At 42.2% G+C, this 20,161-nt stretch overlaps 2 protein-coding genes across 3 annotated transcripts; one reads left to right on the top strand and one right to left on the bottom strand.

Annotated features, from left to right (window-relative positions):
* The first annotated feature begins 3 nt into the window (after nucleotides 1-3).
* On the top strand, nucleotides 4-11,576 carry gnpat (glyceronephosphate O-acyltransferase). Its single transcript, XM_023952767.1, has 17 exons — nucleotides 4-188; nucleotides 1,309-1,500; nucleotides 2,987-3,163; nucleotides 3,237-3,366; nucleotides 3,439-3,566; nucleotides 3,646-3,721; nucleotides 5,727-5,878; nucleotides 5,969-6,099; nucleotides 6,171-6,409; nucleotides 6,915-7,013; nucleotides 7,167-7,319; nucleotides 7,405-7,484; nucleotides 7,557-7,697; nucleotides 8,612-8,711; nucleotides 8,782-8,875; nucleotides 10,207-10,271; nucleotides 10,546-11,576. Exons 1-17 carry the CDS (start codon nucleotides 165-167, stop codon nucleotides 10,587-10,589), a joined length of 2,025 nt encoding a protein of 674 aa, XP_023808535.1. The 5' UTR covers nucleotides 4-164; the 3' UTR covers nucleotides 10,590-11,576.
* Nucleotides 11,577-13,360: 1,784 nt separating this feature from the next.
* Nucleotides 13,361-17,612, bottom strand: vrtn (vertebrae development associated). Of its 2 annotated transcripts, none has more exons than XM_011491967.3 (3): nucleotides 17,473-17,612; nucleotides 16,560-16,903; nucleotides 13,361-16,088 (listed from the first exon to the last, which is right to left on the bottom strand). In XM_011491967.3, the coding sequence occupies exons 1-3, from the start codon at nucleotides 17,492-17,494 to the stop codon at nucleotides 14,337-14,339; spliced, it is 2,118 nt and encodes a 705-aa protein (XP_011490269.1). In that variant the 5' UTR covers nucleotides 17,495-17,612; the 3' UTR covers nucleotides 13,361-14,336. The 2 variants fall into 2 exon arrangements, with proteins under 2 accessions (XP_011490269.1, XP_011490270.1); XM_011491968.3 differs by having other exon boundaries at nucleotides 16,560-16,900.
* Between the last annotated feature and the right edge of the window lie 2,549 nt (nucleotides 17,613-20,161).

Below are 20,161 nucleotides of genomic sequence, written 5' to 3'. Positions count from 1 at the left end.
CGGCGACCGTAGAAGGAGATGTCACTTATTAGGTTTGCACTCGGGTTTGTGAAAAGTTATCAAAGCTCATTTAGCAACCAAGTCACCAACTTGAAACTGAGGAATTGTCGGTGGGCGTTAAACCTCACTGGATGCTAAATTTTAGCGCTTTAGTGTGACACAGAATGGCGTCAAAAGTTGTTTATTCGGTGAGTGTGTTGTGCTGTCTTGCTACTAGCTTTAGCTAGCTTCCCTCCCTCTGACGATCAATAATTGACGTTTCATTGATACTAAGTATTACATTATCTTTTTTTGTACGTGATAGTTTGTATTTAGTCTGAACTGCTGTTAAGGGTCGTTTTGTTTCAAACTGGCCGTTAAAGCAACTAAATCAGCGTAACTAGTTTCAATCAACAGCTTAAGTTTTTCTCGAATAGTTAATGATTTCAGCTTTTCTGGCTCCTATATCTGATTGGATCTATTTACAGTGCACTTTCAGAACTCCTGTGTTATTATCAAGGAAGATTTGTTGTCAGGTAGAACTGGATTACACAAGTATAGTTTTTTTTTATTCAAACGTGCTTTTACTTTAATTTTCACTTAAGTGTAACTGCTGGTGTAAAGGCTGTTGCAGGTTTTCTTCTGGGGATCCTTTGTGCCAGGGGTTGTCGCTTCCGTCTGGGGTTGTTGCCCTTTGTGGGGGTGGTTGGGGTCCGGCTTTGCAGCCTCACGGCTGTGGAGTAGACCCCCATTGCTGTCCCGGTCTGGGTGGGCTCTGTCATGTGGGGATGTTGCTTTGGCCGAGCTGGTTCCTGGTAGGAAGATATTCCCTAAATACAGTTTCCTGACAGCAGAGAGCCTTAAGTTTCATTTAGAAGCTACGTCTATAAGTAATCATTGATTGTGTGTGTTAATGGAGGGGGAAAGGCTGGACTGGATTTCTCTCTTTTTTTATTGATTTATTTATTGTCTGATTCTATTTTTAATTGTTAACGATTTGGGTTGGAATTTTATGAATAAAGTTTGACTGGCTGTTATCGGGGTTAATTTGTGATTAAGTCATACTATATGACGTGGTATTAGCTGCTGGATTTGATCATTTTTACAGTTTTTTTCCCCAGATCTTTGCAGATTTTAGGGAGGTCCAGATTGAGTCCTCATGTCATTTTAGATGTTAGGAAACCGAAGCTCTTAACCTAAAATTACAATTTAACGTCAGAAAGCATAAATCATTATCTTTACGCTGTGATCCCAGACAGCAAAGGTTGTTTTAGATGAAACTACAGAAACATGCAGTCGTTGACTTCACTGTTGTTTTTTCCTGAGCAGCCCAGAGATCCCATGCTGAAGAAACGAGACGACTTTGTGGACGTTTTGGAGGAAAGGAGGCGTTCCAGCGACCTGAGATATGCCCTCAGATGTTACTCCCCGGTTCTGTACAAAGGACCGACTACCAGCAAAGCCAGTGAGCTGAAGACGATGGTGCTGCAGTCCGATCAGCTGCATTATGTTGTCAATCAGGTACATTTTGTTTCACCTAATTAATGACTTGAAGGCATGTATGTATTTACTGAAAATTGGGTTCAGATGTGCAAACAAAGTGGGGAATGTCTAGTGTTTACCTTTCCACCATGTCAGATTTTCTTTTAGTATAAATTGGCAGAAAAAACATAAAAAGCAAAGTTTGAATAATCGCATACGTTAATATGAATTCGACAAATCATCTCTAACGTCACACATTTGATTGTGGACAGAGAAAATGAAGCCAGAAGTGGTACAGCCATGTTTTCTTAGCTAAACTTAGCAACGGGAAAAAACAACATGAGATTTTCCGATGAAAATTGTGTTTTTGGTGGACCACAAGCTCCCTGCTCTGCTCCATTCTGATGGATCCTCTTGTAGACATGTACATCTTGGTTTTCGTCAAAACTGTACGACTGGATGGCTCCATGATTGCTCACCATTTTTGTTGCACTGTTAATGTTAGGTTTGTGTGTGAGGGGCTGTAGGCTAGTGGGAGAGAGTAAAAACAGAGAGCTCTCAGCAATGGGTGATGGGAAAAGGGGGGTTGTCCCCATTCTGAAGCAATTTACTAACAGTGTTTAACTTCGACCCTTTAACATGGAAATGATGAAAAATTGGGTCATTTTCAAACCAGCCTCCTGTGGTCATTTCAGGAACTGCATCAATAGTGCTTCAAGGTCTGCTTTTAACTTTCCATCCATTTCCTCTGATTTACAAGATCATTTGCAAAATATGTAACATATGTAACATTCATATAATTCACTGTTTGTAGTATTTTGGGGTTTTTCTTTGTATTTTACATGTGTTCCCCCCCCCCCCCCCCCAAAAAAAATCCAGCAATAAATCACCTTTCCATGACAGAGAAACATGAATTTGAAGTGGATGATGAAGAAAATGAAACGATGTTACAAAGACTGAACCCTCATTTTAAGATGTGCTGCTTTTCATGCGTTTGACCCGACTGAATGAAGCTTTTCAGCGACTCTAAGGCTGGTTTGATAAATAATCGGAGCCTTTTGATTTCCACAGCGAACTACTGTGCGGCTTGTTGCATAATCAAGTCGACTTTTCTTCTTTTTTTTTTTATATGAAGCATTTATTCTTTGAAATCCTAACCTGAAGTGTCTCTTGGTGCCTAAAAAGGCTCTTTAATGAAATTACATTTTTAGTATTTAATTACTGCCAAGGATTTGAGGCTATTGGATTTGATTTTTTTAATACAGTTGACTAAAAATCATTATTAGTCAAATTTTCTTTTCAAAACTAGTTGTAGTTTGATTATGGAAATGTTTTTAAATAATCAATAATTTAAACAAAGGTGGCTCTTATCTAAAATAACGTCATATTTTAGAAACCAACAAACATTTGACTTAATGCACAACAAATGGATTTATGGATTTGTAACTGAGTTTCAACACATCCTTCCTTTTTTTTTTTCCAAAGTAACTTTATTGTTCCAAAACACTGGGCACTTCTCGTCCAGGTTTCCAGAGAGTCGGGCGTTCCTCTGGATGACGTCCAGGCGGAGGCATCGGTCATCCTGGAGGAGATGGCCCACCGCCTGCAGCTCAGCACCGTCCGCTTCTTCGCCTTCACCCTCAGTAAAGTCTTCAAGGCGATATTCAGGAGCATCTGCGTCAACGAGGAGGGCGTGCAGAGGGTGAGCTGCCACCATGTCACACGCTCACAGTCTAGAAGGTGCGCTTTCTGATCTATCTTCGTGTTGCGTTTAGCTTCAACAGGTCGTACAGGAACACCCGGTGGTTCTGTTGCCGAGTCACCGCAGCTACATGGACTTCCTGTTGATGTCGTACCTCATGTACACCTACGACCTGCCTCTGCCAGCCATTGCTGCTGGCATGGGTGAGAAACCTTCTCTCTGAGAAACTTTGAGGTGTTCCCGCCAGCAGCTGTCATGCGTTTCCTCTCCTCCAGACTTCATGGGGATGAAGGTCGTTGGCGAGATGCTGCGAATGTCCGGAGCCTTCTTCATTCGCCGCTCATTCGGCGGGGATAAGCTCTACTGGGCCGTCTTCAGCGAGTATGTCAAAACCATGCTGAGGGTAAAGATCTCACACGTCCCCGTCTGTGTCCCGTCTTCCCCCCACGGGCGTTTATTCACTTCCACTTCTGCTGCTCTAGAACGGATTTGCACCACTAGAGTTTTTTCTGGAGGGAACCAGAAGCCGAACGTCAAAGTCTTTGACTCCAAAGTTGGGTAAGAGCTGGGAAATTCCTGTTTTTGTTCCATCTCCTGGTCTGATATGAAGAAGCGAGCGTCTGCGGACTCAGAGACATCCACAGAAATCCAGTTCTGTTGTTGGGTGCTGCTCAGACTACACGGTCTCTTAAAAAACACCTCATCATTTTTCCGAAACGTAAAAGCTGCTTTAAGAACATGATTTCAGGAATTTTTCTGCAACTGTTTTTACTTAAAAACAGTTATTTCTGCATGGCCGAAAGTTTGCACCTTTTTATTCCTCACGATAGCTAGGACTGTCGATCATTGATCAGGTGGTGATCCAATTCACAAATCCAGATCAATGATTCACAGATCAAACTGTGATTCTTACTTTTTAATATATTGTTGAATGGTTGCTATGTGTGTCTTTACTGGATGTTTGAAAATGTAAATATTATGTATTTAATCACCATCATTTATACCTTTTTTATTTAAAACATTAGATCAAAATCAGCCAAACATAACAGATAAAAGACCCAAAGATTTAGAAACAATAAAATGATATTTATCGCAATGTCCCATTTAAAAAAACATTCTGTCAACTTCCTGGTTAACTTCAGCAGTGAACAAACCATAAACATCGCTGATGTTTTCTATCATGGAACAACAAATCCTGAAAATGTTCTCCACAGTTTTTCCGTCCTCAAAGTTAACTAGAGAACTCTCAGTCCTTTAATCTAAACTGACGACGGTGTTTCCAACAGACGACATTTATAAACAGACTTTTTTCACTTTTAGTGGAAAAACCTAAACATGCAAAATTTCACGGAAAAAAATCTGTGATGCTGCAGAAGGTGAGCCGTGATACAGCAAGGCACCACTGTATTCTGCAATTTTAGAGCAATTTACTACATAAAGTGCATTTGTGGTAGGGCTGTGACGATGAATTGATAAAGGGATTAATCCAACCAGATTTAACTGTCTGCAAGTAATTTTTAATTAAATCAAATCAAATTCACCTATACCACTTAAAAAAAAAAAGTTTCTAAATTAAATAAATCCATAATTAATGATAATGGAAAATCCCATTGGACTGAGACACAGTAGGTTTATTTTGTCATACCATAAAAACCAAAAAGTGCATCACAGCGGACAACGAACATACATGTGATGTCATCAAAACTGATCAACCGTCATTCCAGTCTAATGTGTGGAAACACTTTGAGTTTAGTAAAGTCATGTGACCATACAGTGTCTACCATGCTCCCTTTGGATTCTTTGGATGTGAAAAAACAACAGTGGACTGAACTTTAGGAAACTAAAATGTGAATGGATTTGACATTCAATCTAGTTTACTTGTTTGTTTGGACACATGGCGTATACTTATATAGCGCCTTTCTTCCTACAAGGACAAAGCGCTTTACAGTCACAGACCCATTCACCCAGTCACTCACACAGTCACACACTGGTGGTCGCTCCGCTGCCAAACACAGGCGCCCGCCTACCACCAGAGGCAAGGTGGGGTTCAGTGTCTTGCCCAAGGACACTTCGACTCATGGGCGTGCAAGGCGGGAATCGAACCTGCAACCTTACGATCATGGGACGACCGCCCTACCGCTGCACCACGGCCGCCCACATAACTAATTTAAACTTGATTATCTTGAAGAAAAACAACGAATCTAGAAAACTTCACTGTTCAGTAGCAGGAATTTCTCTGGTGTAAGTTTTGGCTAAAGATGTCCTGGATCCACTTTTAACCACAAATTAAGATATGAATCAAATCGTTGTTGAAACAAATCATTACATCTCTAATTTTTAGTATATTCTACTGCAGGTATAAAGAACAGCGCTATATGGCTAGATACCATTTTTGAAACACAGATACGTCTGTTATTAACGTTTAACCTCCAGCTCCCGGCTTGATGCCTCCAGACCTTTACCTGGAGATCGCAGACCAGCATCCGCTCTCCCACAGCGCTGTGTGTTTTTGTCGCGGTGAAAACGGACGACCCGTTTCCCTTTCATCGTCTGTTCCCTCCAGGCCTGTTGAATATAGCCATGGATCCATTTCTGAAGGGCGAAGTGTTCGACGTGAGCCTGGTTCCTGTCAGCATCAGCTATGAGAGGGTCCTGGAGGAGACGCTGTACGCCAGAGAGCTGCTGGGTGTCCCCAAACCCAAAGAGTCCACCTCAGTGAGCCTTTTATCAGTGATAAGCTGCAGAACAAAACATGTTTGTGTTTTTGGTGAAGCTAACATGAAGGATCCTCGTTTCCTTCTCCAGGGTCTGTTCAAAGCCAGGAGAGTCCTCAGCGAGGACTACGGCAGCATCCACGTCTACTTCGGCCCGCCTGTGTCCGTCCGGTCTCTGGCCGAGGGCCGAGTGAACCGCAGTCAGTTCAGCCTGACCCCGAGGTGCAGCTCACTTCAACCGGGAACCCAAAGAACCCGTCTGCAGAATGTTGACGCCAGTTCTGTGTCTCCAGGCACATCCCCCGGAGGCCCAGTGAGGACGTTCACAGCTTTGTCAACGATGCCGCCTACAGGCTGGTTCGAGCGCAGGAGGAGAACATGGTCCTGAAGCCCTGGGTCCTCCTGGCCTCCCTGCTGCTCCAGAACCAGGCTGCGGGGCAGAACCGGGGGGTTCCTCTGGACGAGCTGATCCAACAAGCTGTGTGGCTCCGGGATCTGTGTCGGCAGTTTGGAGCCTTCCTACACTGGCCAGGTATGGCACATATAGAGAGCCGGGTTCAAGTCCCTGCTGTAGGATCCTGCTTAGACCACCACCGCCCCCTAATCTGATTCTTTTAGTCTGGTTAGAGCATCAAACAGACGGTTCTGGAGGTCAGGATGTGAGTGCTGGGATCTGTCTGCTACACTTTTAAAATCCCACTCAGAGCTTTTTAGATTAGCACAAAAACAACTACAGTTTGTTAAAAAAATAAGACTTAGGGAACGTTTTTATTAAAATTAATAAGATTGAAAAATACATTTTTTAAAAGAAACAGAAAATAAGCAAATAAGTTAAATAATGTTAAAAACCTCATTTGACTTTTTTGACTTGTTCTGTTTCCTTTGAGTTTTTTTTTTTGTGTTCCTCAAACCTCACAGTAATTCAATTGTTTCCTACGTTTGATCTTTTCCTGCTCTTTGGTCAACTGGAATACATCTGAACCAGTAAAAACAAACTAACAAAGTTAATCTTAGTTTTTTTTTTGGTCTTCCTTTAGACCACATTCCTTCCTCTGAGGTGGTCTCCTCCAGTCTTTCCCTCCATGGGGGTCTTGTGAGGGTCTCTGAGGACAGAGTCTACCTGGCTTTGGAACAAGGTTTGTTTAGGTCTTGGTCTAGATCAGTGCTACACCTACACATCACCTTTGTTTCCTTTTTTCATTCAATAATGGAGATTTTTGTTTTCAAACGGCCTCTAAACTAAGTTCTGGAGTAGAAGTGAAGCAGAAGCCCTGATGTGAATCTTGCAGAACCTCACTGCAGCCTCACAGCGGAGGAGGAGCTCTTGAGCCAGGCAGTAGTGGTGCTCTCCTGCGCCTCCTACAGGAACCAGGTGCTGCACGTTTTCTTGCGACCGGCGCTGCTGGCGGCAGCCATCCACACGGCGTCTTCCTCGCAGAAACGTAGGTCCCCGCCTTGCTGCTCCGCCCATCGGCGTGTTCGCCACTTCAGGGAAAGCCGTTTGCTCACGAGCATTTGTGTTTCCAGAGGAGGTCTACAGCAGCTTCCTGTTTCTGAGAAACATGTTCTCCAACGAGTTCATCCTCTGTCCCGGTGCCGCAGTGCAGGTGAGGTGGTGGGAGGAGCTTAAAAGAGGAGCTAAAGAGCCGCTTTCATCTGAAGCCGTTCACATGTTTCAGGACTTTGAGGAGGCGTGTTACCTTCTGACCAAAGTCGGCGCTCTTCACATAAACCAGCACAAGGTTCTGACGGCGGAGAGAGGACACAGAACCCTGGCCTTCCTCACCAGCATTTTGGATCCATTTCTGCAGGGGTACCAGGTCCGGATCAACGCACCATTTAAACAAATTCAGTTTCGAAACGATCACTTAGTTCAGGAAGTTAAGGCTCTGAGTTTTAACGCTTTAATTTTCCATTTTGAAAACTTAAATCCTACAAAAATGTTTTTCTTCTCGGGTCCAGAATCACATTTGAATTTTTGATCCATTTAGAAGTTTTTGGTTCTTACAAAATCTCCTCATTTTAGTAGATTTTTTCTCAGATTTTCTGTTGGATCATCTCTAAAGGAATTTCCTATTATTAAATATTCTTTAGCTTGTTTAGAAGCAGAGTGTTTATTCATCATAACATTTAAGTCTTTTTAGCACATCCTTATTTATTGATATAATGGTTCAGCTTTTTTCAAATTTAACTTTTTTTTTTAAATAAAAGTATTTATGATTATCATGTTAGCTGTTGTCTAACATTAGTTAAGCATTAAGCTCAGTGTGTTTAAGCATCATCAAAATGAGGTTTTAAACAACACCGCTGTAGTTTTTAGGGTGTTTTTTCCCTCTAACTTTCTTGTTTTATCTTTAGATATATCTTTGATAGTATTTTATTTAATTTTATATTAAATTCAGTATTTTTGACTAAAGCAAAACCTTTAAAAAAAAAAGCATTTTTATAATCTCTGTTTTTTGTAGATGCTTTTTTAAAAAGTATCCGACACTTGTATGCATTACTTTGCATTATTGTTCTATATAAAGTTATTATTACATTACTTGATGCTTAACAAAGAAATAATGAAGTGCACTTTTCTTATAAAGTGTTGCCGTTTATTCAAAAAATCCAAATGGGTAAATTTTTTACCTTAAATTTCCCCCTTTTAAGTTCTAAATAAAAGTTTTGACCTCAATGTTTTTAAAAGTTGTTAGTTGATTGTGGTTTGTGCTGCTGGTGTTTGTGGTCTCAGATGGTCTGCAGCTTCCTGTGTGAAGACGCCACACAAGCTCTGACTGAAAGACGGTTTGTTCCAGCTGTCCAGGCGTTTATCATCAAACATCTTCTCAAAGGTTTTTTACTTTTCTTTTTGTCATTGTGAGTCTTTGTGTGTTTTTGAAAGTTAATCCTTAGTGTCTTCAGGCAGACTGAGGTACCCTGAGGTGTTATCGTCAGACCTGCAGAGGAACGCTCTGGCAGCTTTGCTGAGACTTGGAGCGGTGCAAAAAGTTCAAGGGTGCGTTTTTTTCCCTTCACCTGTGTGTTTGATTTTTAAATATGGATGCGTTGACTTTCTTTGGGGAAAAAAGATGGCTTCTCTGCTCACAGATGGTTTTTTTCTCTTTCTAAATAACTGAATTAGAAAGAATCTAGGTGAAAATGCTGTAACGCAAATTGTTTTTAGGAAATGAAAACTGCCCCCCCCCCCCTCTGTGATGTTTACCACTGAATATTTTAACTTTTGGACTGATGGAATGAGAAACTACAAACTCTGTCAGTTATAAAGCTTTAATTCATCCCATCCATTGACTGTAGAAGAGAGGTGGACTGAGCAAGTGTGACATCACTCATAGAAAATGGATTACATCTGGTTCCAAGTGTATTCAGTAACCATTTTTTCACAATATGGACGTCGCCATGTTGGATCCAGACGTCATCAGTAAACATTGATTCATGGTTTCTATGGTGACCACTCTTGGAGGGATCCTGTTAGAAGTCCACACCCCCACCACTTGAAAACAGGCACCTGGCTGGTCAGTTTATATTTTGAATAACTTGCAGAAGAAAGAAATGAGGATTTTTCTGACCAATAGAATGACTGAGTAACAGCTGTTTATTTCTCTATATAAGGCTATGGGATTTTGGCTCCTTGGAGCCAGCAGATACTTCCTGTTTGCACGTTAGGGGGGGAGGGGTCACTCAGTCCAGTTCTCATGTACAGTCATTGATCACATCTGAAGGTGGTGTCTGCTGTGAATGATTTCCGTTTCAAATTTCTTTAATATTTCCCACCTGAAACCTTTGTGTCCTCCTGTTTGCTGCTTTTAACCCTGATGGTTCGAATCGACTCAGTTTCACTGAGACCCCTCACCTCCACAGTCCCCTCGGTGCTGAAAGACGCTGCAGAAACCGTCTATTGTCTTGTCTGTCCAGTCGGAGCGGTTTGACTCTTCTTTCTGCAGCTGTTGTTAGTGGTTGTTGCTGAGCTGAAGCTCCCTAACAAAGAATTTAGTTTCTCAACTGTCGTCTTCCCGAGCTGGTTGTGAACGTTTGGTTAGTCATTTCTCTTTCACGTAGACCTTCTGGATGATTGAGGGGCGGGGTTTGGGGGGGGGACATGATTTCAGGTGCACAGCAGACTCCAGGTTGCTGTTTGTGCATGAAAGCTTTTGGAAATTTTGAACATTTTCTTGCATTTGAATATCTTCAGATTTGGACAAACGTCATTTTTCAGCTCAAAATCCATCCAGACTTTATGAATGAGGCCCGTCTGTCTTTCCTTTGGTGGGATTGTCCAGTTTAACTCTGAAAATAAAATATTTTTTATCAGTTTATTTGTCTTTACAGGGGGGAGGAGTCTGGCACTCTGAAGGTCAACCGCATAATGCTGAACTCCCTGGAGGACACTCTGGGTATGAAATGAGATGCCCATAAGCATCATCTTCAGCTGCAGTTTTCTTTTTCTTTTTTTTTTTAAATAATAAAAAAAAAATAAATTAAAAAATAAATAAATAAATAAATAAGAAAAATAATAATAATATAATAATAAAAAAATAAAATAAAATAACAATGATAAAATAAATTAAACCCACCCAAGTGAGCCCCTTAACCCCTGCTGTGAATGCAACGTCGACCCCCGGGAGGCCAGCTGCAGTTTTCTAACAAATGTCACTTTTGTCTTCTCAGGAGGAAGACTCTCCACGCAGAAGGCTCTGCGAGCTCACCTGTAGCTGCCACCTCACAGGCCGAGGAGAACGCCACTCAAATCTTTGCTTCTTCCCTTTTTTTCAAATACTTTTTTTAACCTAAAGCAGAATTTTCTAAAACTAAGAGCTTTCTTCAGAAATGCTGGTTTACTCTTTTACTTCTCTGTCTGACTTTGGTTTGTGGTTTTTTGCACTTTATTCTTTTAACTCGCTGCTTGTTTCTCGGTTTGAGGCAAATAATTGAGGTCTGTTGCCAACAAACTGCAGATGAATGGAATACACTGGAGGAACAGTTACCGCCTAAATGCCAAACTGATATATTTCTTTGCAAATCTGTTTCTCATATTGTAAGAAGTTAACATTGATATTGTTTATACTTATTTTGTACTCACAGGAAGTATATTGTGCAGCATTTCTGTGACTGATCAAATGTCTCTGAATGAGGGATTTTAACACTCAGGTTTTCTCAGTGAAGTTTCCAGAATTTGTTTAAAACGTGTAAATGGAGGTTATTTTTCTGAGGATTTTTGCTGTTAACTGAACAGATGGAAGTGTTCTGAAGCAAATGGCTTGGAGAAAGAACAATTTTTCCAAAGAAATTCCTGCAAAAAGCAATTTTTATGAATCCCAAAAAATGTAAACCTATTCAACTTTATGTTGATGACTTTATAATGTTTCTTAACATTTATTCAGACGTAGGAGACGGAACAGGTTCCCTTCATGGTACTTTATTTGCATAAATATGGGCTGAATATCACATCTGATTTTGATTCCTGATCATTGAAAATGAACTAAAACCTCATAAATTCCGATGGAGATATTTGTAAAGAAAGCGGTATTAAATGTTCCAGAATGCACAGATCTACTGGTGAACGCATGGCCAGTGTTCAGGTTTGCTTTGACTTGTTTTTGTGTGTGAATGTGTGCCTTTAATTGTTCAGGTTCTGAGGCCTTTTTATGTTTAATTTGGAGAAAAGCAAATGTGTGTTAATAAAAATGGTTTGCAATAATTTTTCAAGTGCCAGAAATTTCTTCTTTCTTCCACAGAATACCATAATTGATTTTTTTTTTTCTAAATAGCAATGACAACTTCTTTGACATTTCTTCATTGAAACATACACAAAGGAGAAAAAAAGCATGGTTTTTGCAAAGGACATAAAAAAAGAAATTACCAAACATAAATTGGTACCTCGTATTTCAAGGTGCAGGGGTTGTAAAACAGTCTTAAAATGTACATTTGTCAATTTCTTTTTTTTTACTTATCCTATGGGAACGTAAGCTGAATTTCTTTGTTGGGGAAATAATAATGATCTATTTTCTGTTTACTGTTTTGTATTTTTTCTTATTTTCAACAAACAAAAAAGTATTCATCCACCGATTGGGCAAGTTCTCCCACTTAAAAAGACTAGAGAGGCCTGTAATTTTTATCACAGGTTTACCTTAATTATGAGAGACAAAATGAAAAGAAAAAAAATCCAGAAAATTACATTGTCTGATTTTTTAAGAATTTATTTAGAAATTATGGTGGAAAAAAGGTATTTGGTATCCCCAAAAGGTGTGATTCATCACTCCAGAGAGGGAGTCTCCACTAGTCTAGAGTCCAGTGGCGGCGTGCTTTACACCACTACATCCGACGCTTTGCATTGCTCTCAGTGATGTGTGGCTTGGATGCAGCTGCTCAGCTGATATCCCATTATCTCTTTGTTTACAGACTCTCTTGCTTGTATCCAGCCCTTTACAACCCATACTTAACATTACCGGTGCAACAAAAATGGCAAGCAATTCTGAGCTATCCAGCCGTATTTGGATCCAAATTCCAGCTCAGATGAGGAAAACAAAAATGTGCATGGATCTATTTGTCTGAAAGCAGTGAATCAGAATGGAGGAGCAACAAGACTTTGGCTCGCTCACTTCAGTCGCCGCATCACAAGTGAACTTTTTCCAACAGCATTTTTTCCATCTGCTCCTGAATTATCCCGGTTTGAATAAAGAAATACTCAGAAATGCTGTTGTAATCTTCAATTATTTTATACATTTCCTCCATCGTGAGAAAAATGCCACAAAAACACTTTAAAAACATCAAAAACCCAATTTTCATTTGAGTGAGTCTTTCAGAAGGAAGTGTTTGTCTACTCCTTTAGTAAAAAGGGATATACATGTAGTTTATTTTATTATGTAGAGAACAAGTAGACTATGACAAGTATACCGTTTATAGACCATGGATGTGTAGTGAAGTACATTTACTAACTAAATAGTTGAGATTTCTCATTTTAAGTTTCAGTATTCATGAGCTTCAAGTATACTGGGCCCCTTTAGTAGAGGCAAAGTACACTTCTAATATGGAGCACTTCACCTTGTCATGCAAAGCATCAGTTTTAACCCTTGTGCTATCTTAGATGACCCCACCCTTACATTGACGTGTTCTCCCTACCGTGACAAAGGTGGATAAAGGTGGAAAGATTTCATGTAATCCATGGACACCAGTGAAGATCACAAATCATTGAAGAAAAAAGGTTCAGAGCACTGTCTAGTGGGTCTAGATGGCCCAACTCCCAATGTTAAAGTATCCAGGATAGCACAAGGGTTACATAAATGTTTAGCAAAACAATTGGAGGAATGTAATTATTTTACAAATGTATAATTTCATTTTTCATGAAAATTTAAGATGAGTTTTTCCTCAAGAGGTTCCACTTACTTTGCTGCATTTTCATTATTTTAAATCATCACAAGCTAAACTTCTGAAGAACGCAGAACTTTTTCTAAACACTGCAAACCAAATGAAACAAAGACGAGCCTCTGTTTTTGGTTTCCTTTATTTGTACATTCAGCAGTTTACAGAAACTCATTTGTTCAAAGGAAAAGGGTTATGATTGATCGTCTCCAGACTGTGAAGACCAGAACCCCCCACCCTCCATACTCCTGAGTGTTCCTGTCCTTATCTCACCTCTGTTCCCTTGCATACATAAAATTACCCCTTCCCCCCTCTTGATCATTAGCATGAGCACAATAGCTGGAAAAAAAAGCGCTGTTCTTTCATTCCCCTGGCGAGTTTGACCTGTTCCAAACAAATCAGTTTCATTTTTCATAACTCAGAAGATCCCTCGGGTCTCTAGGGACTAAATACCAAATGTCGTTGAGACGATCAAGTGTTAGCAGCGCCCATTTACAACCTGCGGTTAAAAGAATAAATACATGTGAAACAAAAGCAGCTCAAAGCTAGAATAGGTAGTTTGGAAATTAAATGAAAGAGGGTACAAAAAATAAATCTGATCTACATTCAGTTGGACAGGAGCTTGGAAACACGTCCATCAGCGTTTGCATCGGATAAAACCTGCTCTTTAAACCAGAAGATCCCCGAGATGAAGAACCTACAAAGTGATGGAAACCCTGCTTGGTCTGGGGTGAAACTGGTTTGTTCCAGTTGGGGATGATATACTGTAAAAAGGAATTCCAATGAACGAGAAAGGCCTGGACTGAAAGAACGGAGAAGCAGCTTCAGACTAACCCCCCCCCCCTCTTTAAAAGACTGCTTTGAACTGCTTTTCGCCTTGGGGGGGGCAGCATGCAGGGTTTCAATGGCCCCGACTCAGCGTCTTTTCAAACACGTGCAAATGTTCAGGAGGGAGGAATGGTCTGGGGTGGAGGGGGTAGAGGAGGGGGACACATTGCTGCTGTTTTTCATGGGCTAGTAGGTAGTTTTTTTCAATATTGGGGCAAATTATTACAATTACACCTGGCTGGGGCAGGTTTCTAGTGCACCAGAAGCTTGGCTCACCCATGGACCAGTGACACGCCGTGGTGCAGCGCTCGCTTCCACATGTAGTAGGTGGAGCGTGCAGTGAACGGGAAGTATGAACGGAATTCCTTAAAGGTGGGGAAGGACTTCTCCTCGAAGCGTTGCTGCAGGAAGAGCTTCGCCTTGGCCTTGAAGTTGGCCAGCGCCACAACATCCATGCCATACACATGCTCATCCACTGGTGCATTTCTTTGAAAGATTTGCTTTGAATGCGCAACATCAAAAGAGGGGAGCGAAGAAGTCTCCGGGTGTTTGTGGGCCATGGCGACTGGGAGATGAACGGGATTCTCCAATATGAGATTTTCCTTGGACGAGCTCTCCAGACTCTCTGGAGCACTGGTCTCCACACTTTGGCCAATCCTCCCTTTGGCCTTGTGGTTTTCGCTGCTGCGCCAAAGCCAATAGAAACAAGAGGACATGGACGGGAACTTGAGCTTGAACTTTGTCAGAGACCATTTGGACTTCTGAACGTGTAACTTTGCCAATTCTCGGAGCTGCTTTTTGCTCAGGTACGCCAACCTGAAGCTCCTGTGTTTTCTCCTGAAAATCCGAGCTTTGGGCACAAGGGTCTGGGTCTCGCTGGATATTGCTGTTGCCCCGCTTTTAGGACTCTCGCTTTTGTCGGCGTCCGAGCTGTCCTCGCTGCTGCCAACAGTTCCTTTGTAGCCCTTGTTGAAAAGCATGGCTTCTCTTCTCCAGTTGTAGTAGGTTGACCTGGAGATTCCTGGAAAGTTTCTCTTGAATATTCGGAAAGGGAAGGAGGTGTTCATGGTGATGTAGTTCTGCAAGCAGCGCTTGGCTTCCTGCATGTGCGCCACATTGTGAGCTCGCTCTACGTCCAGCTTGCCGAGGTTGAGGCCGAACATCCTGGCAACGTTGTCGTGGTGCTCGGCTTCGTCCTGGTTGGCTTCGGGCGATGACCAGGCCTCCTGCTCCGTGCTCTCTCCGGGGCTGATCTCTCCAGCTGAAGAAGACGTGAAGTTCCCTCCGGTTTTCAGCAGCTCTTGCTTCCAGTTATAGTAAGATGACCTGGAAATCTCTGGGAAAAACTTCTTAAACTGGTGCAAAGGAATGAATTTGCCCTCCAAGTAACAAGCCTGTAGAAAGTACTTTGCCTCGTACCGGGCTGCTGACTTCTTACAGTGTTCCTGCGTCTGCCTCTTCCAGCGGTAAAAGGTCCTCTTGGTGATGTTATACTTGTCCTTGAGGTTCGGGTAGGACAGCGGCTGGTCACGGCTCGCCTGCTCCTTGCTGTTAATCTGAGTCGCCCTGTGTTGTAGGTCAAGGGTGACAGACATGTGGGAACTCAGCTGAACTAAAGCCACAAAGTAATTTGGCCGGAACAATGACTCTGCCTGCAGCTCGCCGGACCACATGACATGTATGGTTTGAGGTTCCGAGCGTTCAGGTCTGGCTCTAGGGCGTATGAGTCTGTTGAAATAGGGTCTGATCTTGAGGTTGAACATAGGGTAGATGGAGTAGATGTTGAACTGAAGAACCGACGACAGGGCGTACACGTGCCACATGTTAGCATAAGAGCCAGGGAAGCAGGAGGCCTTGACATCCGCGTCAAAGATGGCCTCCAGGACGGCCGCCGGCAAGTTGACCATGTCTTCAGACTCTTCTGCACTTAAACTGAAGCGAACAGCCTGGAGCATCATCTTTGAATCGATCATCCCAGACAAGTAGTAACTCTTCCAAAGCACCATTTCCACCACGGTCCGCACCTGGCAAAAAAAAAACCCAACATATTCCAGAGCTGAAAACACCTTTAAAGACATAATTTGGGACAAAAAAATGTTCAGAAGGATCACAAAACCGAAAAAGATAATATTTTTGGGAGAACCATAAGGCTCAGTGTTAGAATAACTTTATTTTTTAACATTTACATAATTTATCTTCTACGATTTCCCAAATAATTCATGCTTTCCCATACTGAATCTGTTTGTGTTGTGTTTTGAACTTAAAGAAAAAATGCCAGATGCCACCGTTTGATTTAAAAAAAAACTGAAAAACTGTAGCAAAACATGTGGATTGATTTAAAGAACGGCTGAGTCAATTCTGACCCAAATACATATTAAGAAAAAGGGGAAAATGTAAATATAATGTTGCACATTACAGAAAAATAATAAATACATCCATCAGATGAACTGTTTAAAGGTTGAATTATGTCTAAGTGTGAATCACTTTCTGCTTACCTGTAGCTCCAAGCTTAGTGCAGTGGAACCCACAAGCAACATGCTCACAGCATCAAACAGCAAGTTGCCTTCCCCATTGCAATTCAGCGGCAGGAGACCCTTGGGTGCATCAGCAGGGTACAACCCCTGGGCCTTTTCGTCCACGCTGACCCACTCTGGCAGCTCCTGACAGGGGGCTGCTGGGAGCTGGAAGGGAGCAAGGAGTTGCTGGACCTCCAGAGCGAGTCCGGTCACGGCATCCAGGCCGGAGCTCTCTGTGGCCTCCTGGAGCTGCAGCAGGACGGACAGCACCACATCGTTCCTCTGGACCATTCCTGCAGGTCTGGTCAGACCTTTGGGCACTGCTGGTACAAACAAAACAACATGAAACAAAGACTCATAAGATCTGTAAAAAATATATATATAATAAAAAAAGGATTTTAGCAGAATACCATTTAGCATCAAAACAGAGAATAAAAGTGACACTTTTTTTCACATCAAATGTTAATGAGGAACTTGAACATCAGCTATTAACATCAGTGAAATAAAACTATCCTCTTTTGTTAAATGAGGGCCCTTTCAGGCTGAGGGACCCCGGGCCCTTTGGCCTGCACACCTTTACAGGCCCCAAAGCAGGGCAACTGTGACCACAAGGCTTCAATTTCGAACAGTCCACTCACCCTAACTACATAAACTAATACAATTTTAAAAATATATATTTATACATATATATAAACGGTAATTTTGTTTTGTGTACAGGTATGCAGCAATGTGACTGCGCGGAGGAATACAGTCTACTTTTCTTAGACCAAATTTATAAAATGAAGTCAAACATCCCAAAAGCATCCGCTTAAATGTAAGAAAAGGACAAAAAAAATGTCTTTAAATGAAACGAGTCGCGGCGGGGCTGTTTTGGGGGGCACGCGCGTCTTACCTGGGCGTCCGCAGGTAAACATGGGCGTCGGCGGAAGCTTTCACCGGCACGGTCTCTCCCGGCTGCTGTCCGGGTTGTGTCGTCCTCCGCGGCGCGCGGCAGGTTTGGGGAAGATGAGCGGCGCCTCCCATAAGGAAATCGGTGATCCGCTGCGTGGGTTTGCCCCCCCTCCACCCCCCTCATCCCTCAGTTTGAGAAACACCTCCATCTTGAACCCTCCTCTTCCTTCAAACAGCCAGGGTCAATTTCAATGTGAAGTGTTAACAAAAGTTAACCAGTCAGGGGCCACGGAGCCACATTGGGGGGGGGGGGGGGGGGGGGGGGGGGGGGGGCTGCTGAGCTTTTTGTGTGCAGCAGTTCACTGTCAATGTTATGAATGATTTTGTTGTTTTAAAATAAACCTCTGAAGGATTGAACATGGAGATCAATGTGCACAGAAAGGCCACGGTTCATGTAGAGCGGAGCTCCCGGGCTCTCTGGAGTTTGTGGATTGGGGGCGATGTGTTCAGACAGGGTGTGGACATGAGCTTCATGAGACCAGATGAAGGGCCCCTGAGCTGCAGCTCTGCATTGTATCCCCCTTTTGACACCTCCTTCTCTACCTTTTGCAGGATTTCAGTAATCAAGGCCTTTTGTTCTGAGCATGCACAACAGCACCCCCCCCCCCCCTCAATGAGTGTCCTCCAACCCCCCACAGCATGGCTGTAGCATGGACCCCTGACACACATTCACACACTGAGGACGGCAGCATTTGGCCCCCGGTGATGACTGCTCTGCAAACACTCTGCAGACAATCTGGTGCCTGAGTTCACTGGAGTTCAAGTAAAAACAGATCCATAACACAAACATGACGAGGCTCTTTTTTTTCTTCCTTTATCTCATGAAGTCAGTTTGTTCCTAATTAGAACTGTTTTTTTATTTTCAAAACTTCAACAATTTTATCATGAATTGTTAGGTGAACACCTTAACCCTTGTGCTATCTTAGATAACTCCACCCTTACTTTGACGTGTTCTCCCTACCATGACAAAGGTGGATAAAGGTGGAAAGATTTCATGTAATCCATGGACACCAGTGAAGATCACAAATCATTGAAGAAAAAAGGTTCAGTGCACTGTCTAGTGGGTCTAGATGACCCAACTCCCAACGTTAAAGTGCCTATGATAGCACAAGGGTTAAAAGACCCCCTCTGATCACATTTGGATCTACAGTATTTTCAAGCATTCCCAATGGTCTTTTAACTATGTTTAGACTGTGAGGATTTGGCTAAAAAGAAATTTTAACATTTAATTCTGTAGGACAGTTTCTGCGGGGCCGGTTTAGCTCGTGCTGGTTTGCAGCGCTTTCCGTCCTTGAAACTAGGGTTCGATTCCGGGCCGCTCCCTATTCCCTTCTCTGCTGCTGTGCCAGTCCCAAGCCCAGTTGGATTGAGAGGGTTGTGTCAGGAAGGGCATCCGGCGTAAAACATTGCCAAGTTAACCATGTGACTCATCCTCAAGGGAGGGTTGTGTCGCTGTGGCGACCCTTGATGGGAGAAGCCAGAAGTGAAAGAAGGACAGTTTCTGCAGATCATTAGACATTTGCCTCTGACTTGTGGACTGTTCCCACTAAGTAAGTTGACATCCATAACTGAGAGCTCTCTACAGCCTACAGCCCCTCACACCCCCAACCTAACATTAGCAGTGCAATAAAAATGTTGCACAATATTGGAGCTATCCAGCTGTTTTGAGCCAGATGCCAGCTCAGATGAGGACGTGCACGGATCTATTTGTCTGAGAGTGGATGGAGAGTGGGGCAGATCAGGGAGTAGCTTCAATGTCACAACTGCAAGCTGTTTCCAACGGCATTTCTTTGCTCCTTTTTACACCTTTTTACACATTATTTGAATGAATACATTCTCAGAAATTCATTTTTGAGCTTAAGTTATCTTCATCTTCATCCATCATCAGAAAAATGGTGGAAGATCTTGTCAAAAACACCAGAGTAGCTAAACATTTCTTGAAAAAACATCTTCTTGAAACAAATATGGCGTGTTAGCCTCGATATATTTACTTAGATACGTAGAAAAAGTTGGATCCTATGTTTGTTTCCTTAATTTCTTTTGTTGTCTTTTAATATTGGCTTGAAAACTTAAAGTTAAGATTGTGAGTGGGGTTGATGAGTGTGTTCCTTGGTCTTAAAGCAGACGTTTGTGTGTTTTTGTCTATTTTCTGTCCTCTGTGACCTAAAACTGGTTTTCTCTTCACGTTATTCCTGTTTCACTGTAAGTGCTGCAGGAGATATTTCAGCTTTTCATATTGAAAATGAATAAATATATAGTTGCTTTTTGAAGTTCAGCTGATTTCTTAAATTGTAACTCCCATCTCTTTCCTGTGGTGAGCCGTCAGGGCCTCCAAGGCCTTCTCTGAAGGCCTAAAAGACATATGAATCATATGTTCATTATATTGTGTCCATGCATACTCATGAAATCATTCCAAATGGTCTGTCCATTCCATTTTATTGTGTTTATGATGGTTATGCTGCTTCCAGACAGAGGTAGTTTCACATTGGAGCATTTAACCAATCGCATTTCAGCTGTCCTTTGTTGCTAGACAGAGTCAGAGTTAAAGAAGCCTTCACTGTCAATTCTGAAGGCCCTCTAATGCGAAATCAATGTTGGACATTCATTTCCAGATTTTGAGTTGGTGTCAG

The sequence above is a fragment of the Oryzias latipes genome, chromosome 24, assembly GCF_002234675.1.
Source record: "Oryzias latipes chromosome 24, ASM223467v1".
NCBI classification, from domain to species: domain Eukaryota; kingdom Metazoa; phylum Chordata; class Actinopteri; order Beloniformes; family Adrianichthyidae; genus Oryzias; species Oryzias latipes.
The sequence above is the reverse complement of the archived record's forward strand: the minus strand, read 5'-3'. Positions and strand labels throughout refer to the sequence as shown.

Bases quoted from the DNA above. Each gene is read 5' to 3' on its own strand.
- gnpat (XM_023952767.1), top strand. From the start codon at position 165: ATGGCGTCAAAAGTTGTTTATTCG. The intron at 3,164-3,236 runs GTGAGCTGCCAC...TGTTGCGTTTAG, and splicing joins ACGAGGAGGGCGTGCAGAGG to CTTCAACAGGTCGTACAGGA. The intron at 7,485-7,556 runs GTGAGGTGGTGG...CACATGTTTCAG, and splicing joins GTCCCGGTGCCGCAGTGCAG to GACTTTGAGGAGGCGTGTTA.
- vrtn (XM_011491967.3), bottom strand. From the start codon at position 17,494: ATGTTTACCTGCGGACGCCCAG. The intron at 16,904-17,472 runs GTAAGACGCGCG...TGTTTGTACCAG, and splicing joins GTTTACCTGCGGACGCCCAG to CAGTGCCCAAAGGTCTGACC. The intron at 16,089-16,559 runs GTAAGCAGAAAG...TTTTTTTGCCAG, and splicing joins CACTAAGCTTGGAGCTACAG to GTGCGGACCGTGGTGGAAAT.